This window comes from Procambarus clarkii, chromosome 1, assembly GCF_040958095.1.
Source record: "Procambarus clarkii isolate CNS0578487 chromosome 1, FALCON_Pclarkii_2.0, whole genome shotgun sequence".
Taxonomy (NCBI): domain Eukaryota; kingdom Metazoa; phylum Arthropoda; class Malacostraca; order Decapoda; family Cambaridae; genus Procambarus; species Procambarus clarkii.
In genome coordinates, this window is record NC_091150.1 from 58476946 (window position 1) to 58484042 (window position 7097).

The following is a 7097-nucleotide window of genomic DNA, read 5'->3' on the forward strand; positions in this document are numbered from 1 at the left end:
TAGACGACAACCCTCGCGAGACAGTTTAGGCCTAGACGACAGCCCTCACGAGACAGTTCAAGCCTAGACGACAGCCCTCATGAGACAGTTCAAGCCTAGACGACAACCCTCGCGAGACAGTTTAGGCCTAGACAACACCCCTCAAGAGACAGTTCAGGCCTAGACGACAGCCCTCACGAGACGGTTACACCCAAGACGACAGCTCCCACGAGACGGTTCAACCCTAGACGACAGCCTTCACGAGACAGTTCGATTATATCTGCGTGTCTTTCAGTCTGTCCGAGGTTGAAGGCCAGACGCCTCTCACTCAATTCTTATTAGCAATTGCTCTTGGGTCCATCCATGGACGGGTCGGTGTTGGGTTCAGTGGAATGAATTCCACTTGGCACAGTGATCCTGTCGACACAAGCATGTGGGTGTATGTTTCATGTGTTTCAGTATGTACATATGTCAGTATGTACGTGTGTCATTATGTACATGTGCCAGTATGTATCACGTACCTTTATGCATGACATGTTGGTATGTGTCACGTTGCCACCTACCCCTTCCACAAACACACCCGCAATATCCCAGGGGATATACGTGCATTAGCCTAGAGGATATACCTGCACTATCCCGGGGGACATACCTGTACTACCCAGGGGGATATACCTGCACCACCCTAGAGGATATACCTGCACTACCCCCGGGGGACATACCTGTACTACCCAGGGGGATATATCTACACTACCCCGGGGGATATACCTGAACTACCCCGGGGAATATACCTGCACTACCCCTGGGGATATACCTGCATTAGCCCTGGAGATATACCTGCACTAGCCTAAGGGATGTACTTGCACTACCCCGGGGGATATATCTACACTACCCCGGGGATACACCTGCACTACCCCGTGGAATATACCTGCAATACCCCTGGGGATATACCTGCATTAGCCCTGGAGATACACCTGCACTAGCCTAGGGGATATACCTGCACTACCCCGGGGGGACATACCTGCACTACTCCGGGGGATATACCTGCACTACCACCGGGGGATATACCTGCTCTACCCTGGGGGATATACCTGCACTACCCCGGGGGGACATACCTGCACTACTCCGGGGGATATATCTGAGCTACCCCCGGGGGATATACCTGCACTACCCCAGGGGATATACCTGCACTACCCCAGGGGGATATACCTGCTCTACCCTGGGGGATATACCTGCACTACCCCGGGTATATATCTGCACTACTGCGGGAATATACCTGCACTACCCCGGGGATATATCTGCACTACCTCGGGGATATTCCTGCACTACTCCGGGGGATATACCTGCATTAGCCCTGGAGATATACCTGCACTAGCCTAGGGGATATACCTGCACTACCCCGGGGGACATACCTGCACTACTCTGGGGGATATATCTGCACTACCCCGGGGGATATACCTGCACTACCCCTGGGGATATACCTGCACTAGCTTAGGGGATATATCTGCACTACCCCGGGGGATATACCTGCACTACCCCAGGGGATATATCTGCACCCCCCCATGGGATATACCTGCACTACCCCCGGGGGATATACCTGCACTACCCCGGGGGATATATCTGCACTACACCGGGGGATATACCTGCACTACCCCGGGGGATATATCTGCACTTCTCCGGGGTATATACCTGCACTACCCCCGGGGGATATACCTGCACTACCCCCGGGGGATATACCTGCACTACCCCGGGAGATATATCTGCACTACCCCCGAGGGATATACCTGCACAACCCCCGGGGGATATACCTGCACTACCCCCAGGAGATATACCTGCACTACCCCGGGGGATATACCTGCACTACCCCCGGGGGATATACCTGCACTACCCCCGAGGGATATACCTGCACTTCCCCGGGGGATATACCTGCACCTCCCCGGGGGATATACCTGCACTACCCCCGGGGGATATACCTGCACTACCCCTGGGGCTATACCTGCACTACCCTGGGGGGATATATCTGCGCTACCCCCGGGGGATATACTTGCACTACCCCCAGGAGATATACCTGCACTACCCCTGGGGATATACCTGCACTACCCTGGGGGGATATATCTGCTCTATCCCCGGGGGATATACCTGCACTACCCCGAGGGATATACCTGCACTACCCCCGGGGGATATATCTGCACTACCCCCTGGGGATATACCCGCACTACCCCCGGGGGATATACCTGCACTAGCCTATAAGGATATACCTGCACCTCCCCGGGGGACATACCAGTACTACCCAGGGGGATATATCTACACTACCCCGGGGGATATACCTGCACTACCCCGGGGGATATACCTGCACTACCCCCGGGGGACATACCTGCACTACCCAGGGGGATATACCTGCACTACCCCCGAGGGATATACCTGCACTTCCCCGGGGATATACCTGCACCTCCCCGGGGGATATACCTGCACTACCCCCGGGTGATATACATGCACTACCCCTGGGGGTATACCTGCACTACCCTGGGGGGATATATCTGCGCTACTCCCGGGGGATATACCTGCACTACCCCCGGGGGATATACCCGCACTACCCCCGGGGGATATATCTGCACCACCCCCGGGGGATATACCCGCACTACCCCCGGGGGATATACCTGCACTAGCCTATAAGGATATACCTGCACTACCCCGGGGGACATACCAGTACTACCCAGGGGGATATATCTACACTACCCTGGGGGATATACCTGCACTACCCCGGGGGATATACCTGCACTACCCCCGGGGACATACCTGCACTACCCAGGGGGATATACCTGCACTACCCCCGGGGGACATACCTGCACTACCCCGGGGGATATACCTGCACTACCCCCGGGGGACATACCTGCACTACCCCGGGGGATATATCTGAAAGAACCTGGGGATATATCTGCACTACCCCCGGGGGATATACCTGCACTACCCCGGGGGATATATCTGCAAGAACCTGGGGATATATCTGCAAGAACCTGGGGATATATCTGCACTACCCCGGGGATATATCTGCACTACCCCGGGGATATATCTGCACTACCCCGGGAATATACCTGCACTACCCCCGGGGGACATACCTGCACTACCCAGGGGGATATATCTGTAAGAACCTGGGGATATATCTGCACTACCCCCGGGGGATATACCTGCACTACCCCTGGTGGATATATCTGCACAATCCCCGGGGGATGTACCTGCACTACCCCTGGTGGATTTATCTGCACTACCCCCGGGGGATATACCAGCACTACCCCCGAGGGATATACCTGCACTACCCCTGGTGGATATATCTGCACTACCCCCGGGGGATATACCTGCACTACCCCGGGAATATATCTGCACTACCCCGGGTATATATCAGCACTACCCCGGGAATATACCTGCACTACCCCGTGGAAATATCTGCACTACCCCGGGGATATACCTGCACTACCCCGGGGAAATATCTGCACTACCCTGGGAATATACCTGCACTCCCCCCGATGGTTATCTGCACTACCCCGGGGATATACCTACACTACCCTGGGGGATATACCTACACTACCCTGGGGGATATACCTGCACTACCCCGGGGATATACCTTCACTACCCCGGGGGATATATCTGCACCACCCCGGGGATATATCTGCACTTCCCCGGAGATAGACTTGCACTACCCCGGGGGATATATCTGCACTTCCCCGGAGATACACTTGCACTACCCCGGGGGATATACCTGCACTACCCCGGGGGATATCTGCACTACCCCGGGGATATACCTGCACTACCCCGGGGGATATATCTGCACTACCCCGGGGATATACCTGCACTACCCTGGGGAATATATCTGCACTACCCCGGGGATATACCTGCACTATCCCTGGGGAAATATCTGCACTACCCCGGGAAAGTACCTGCACTCCCCCGGGGGATATATCTGCACTACCCCGTTGATATTCCTGCACTACCCCGGGGGATATACCTGCACTACCCCGGGGGATATATCTGCACTACCCGGGAAATATACCTACACTACCCCGGGAATATTCCTGCACTCCCCGGGGGATATATCTGCACTACCCCGGGGATATACCTGCATTACCCCAGGGGATATACCTGCACTTCCCTGGGGGATATTCTTGCACTACCCCGGGGATATATCTGCACTACCCAGGGGATATACCTGCACTACCCTGGGTGATATACCTGCACTACCCCGGGGGATATATCTGCACTTCCCCAGGGATATACCTGCACTACCCCGGGGGATATATCTGCAATCTTCACTACCCTGGGGGATACATGCACTACCCTAGTGTGAGGTACAGCAATAATTCATATCATTTATTAGGACGAAACACTCTGTGTATGTTAAAAACATACGAGGTTTCTCGTCAAATTTATAATACATTGTTTCTCTTGTCTCACTGTATATATATATATATATATATATATATATATATATATATATATATATATATATATATATATATATATATATATATATATATATATATATATATATATATATATATATATATATATATATATGCGAACAAGCCTGAATGGTCCCCAGGACTATATGCGAATGAAAACTCAAACGTGATGGTCAAGCGGATTAAGGCGCCCTGTAGTTACCAGTTGCGTTGCTTCTGGGAGTATGGGTTCGAGTCACTTCTGGGGTGTGAGCTTTCATTCGCATATAGTCCTGGGGACCATTCAGGCTTGTTCGCATTTGTGTTCCTCACGTGTGCCCCAAAGAATGAGGTGATTTGGTGAAATGCTATGCCCAAGATTACCATCCGAGTTGCCGTCGGGGAAGTGGCTCAAATAGCCTCGGCTATCACTTCCTTTTGACGGCCGTGATGGTCAAGCGGATTAAGGCGCCCTGTAATTACCAGTTGCGTTGCTTCTGGGAGTATGGGTTCGAGTCACTTCTGGGGTGTGAGTTTTCATTCATATATATATATATATATATATATATATATATATATATATATATATATATATATATATATATATATATATATATATATATATATATATATATATATATATGTCGTACCTAGTAGCCAGAACGCACTTCTCTGCCTACTATGCAGGGCCCGATTTGCCTAATAAGCCAAGTTTTCCTGAATTAATATATTTTCTCTAATTTTTTTCTTATGAAATGATAAAGCTACCCATTTCATTGTGTTTGAGGTCATTTTTTTTTATTGGAGTTAAAATTAACGTAGATATATGACCGAACCTAACCTAACCTAACCTATCTTTATAGGTTAGGTTAGGTTAGGTAGCCGAAAAAGTTAGGTTAGGTTAGGTTAGGTAGGTTAGGTAGTCGAAAAACATTTAATTCGTGAAAACTTGGCTTATTAGGCAAATCGGGCCTTGCATAGTAGGCAGAGAAGTGCGTTCTGGCTACTAGGTATGACATATATATATATATATATATATATATATATATATATATATATATATATATATATATATATATATATATATATATATATATATTATTAAATATGACCGAAAAAGTAAGATTAATAATTCTAACACGAATTTTCTCAATCTTTCGTACATTTCTATTCACTGTTGGTGGTAATTCAAAAATCAATTCTCCAAAATTCATTTTTATTTCTAGTCTGACGCGACACTTGAGCGCGTTTCGTAAAACTTATTACATTTTCAAAGACTTTAGTTTAAACATACACAACTGAATAGAACTTACACATCTCCGATTTGTTTATATCTACATTTGAGTGAGGTGGATGGGGTGAGGTGGTATTAATAGGGTATTAATTTCATCAACACAAGACAGAACACGAAATAATGGGTATTGAATAGAAGTGATTGTAGAAAGCCTATTGGTCCATATTTCTTGATGCTTCTATATTGGAGCGGAGTCTTGAGGTGGGTAGAACATAGTTGTGCATTAATTGGCTGTTGATTGCTGGTGTTGACTTCTTAATGTGTAGTGCCTCGCTAACGTCAAGCCGCCTGCTATCGCTGTATCTATCAATGATTTCTGTGTTGTTTACTAGGATTTCTCTGGCGATGGTTTGGTTGTGGGAAGAGATTATATGTTCCTTAATGGAGCCCTGTTGCTTATGCATCGTTAAACGCCTAGAAAGAGATGTTGTTGTCTTGCCTATATACTGTTTTTTTTTGGAGCTTACAGTCCCCAAGAGGGCATTTGAAGGCATAGACGACGTTGGTCTCTTTTAAAGCGTTCTGTTTTGTGTCTGGAGAGTTTCTCATGAGTAGGCTGGCAGTTTTTCTGGTTTTATAGTAAATCGTCAGTTGTATCCTCTGATTTTTGTCTGTAGGGATAACGTTTCTATTAACAATATCTTTCAGGACCCTTTCCTCCGTTTTATGAGCTGTGGAAAAGAAGTTCCTGTAAAATAGTCTAATAGGGGGTATAGGTGCTGTGTTGGTTGTCTCTTCAGAGGTTGCATGGCGTTTCACTTTCCTTCTTATGATGTCTTCGACGAAACCATTGGAGAAGCCGTTGTTGACTAGGACCTGCCTTACCCTACAGAGTTCTTCGTCGACTTGCTTCCATTCTGAGCTGTGGCTGAGAGCACGGTCGACATATGCGTTAACAACACTCCTCTTGAACCTATCTGGTTAGGTTCAAGAGCTTTTGGCATTTAGGCACATTCCTATGTTCGTTTCCTTAGTGTAGACTGCAGTGTGGAAACCTCCGCTCTTTTCCATGACTGTTACATCTAGAAAGGGCAGCTTCCCATCCTTTTCCATCTCGTAAGTGAAACGCAGCACGGAACTCCGCTCAAATGCCTCCTTCAGCTCCTGCAGATGGCTGACATCAGGTACCTGTGTAAAAATGTCGTCAACATACCTGCAGTATATGGCCGGTTTCAAGTTCATGTCGACTAAGACTTTTTGCTCGATGGTACCCATGTAGAAGTTTGCAAACAGGACACCTAGGGGAGATCCCATGGCGACCCCATCTACTTGCTTATACATGTGCCCATCCGGGCTCAAGAAGGGTGCCTCTTTAGTACAAGCTTGGAGTAGTTTCCTTAGGATATTTTCTGTTATGTCAAGAGGAGTACAGGCTGGATCACGATACACTCTGT

At 48.5% G+C, this 7097-nt stretch overlaps 1 protein-coding gene across 1 annotated transcript in view; it reads left to right on the forward strand.

Moving 5' to 3' along the window:
- Nucleotides 1–2461, forward strand: part of LOC123751458 (uncharacterized) — a 3559-nt gene extending 1098 nt beyond the window's left edge. Inside the window, exon 2 of the mRNA XM_069322930.1 lies at nucleotides 1518–2461. Coding sequence (XP_069179031.1) covers nucleotides 1518–2461 — 944 coding nt within the window. The remainder of the gene's footprint in view (nucleotides 1–1517) is intronic.
- Nucleotides 2462–7097: the final 4636 nt, after the last annotated feature.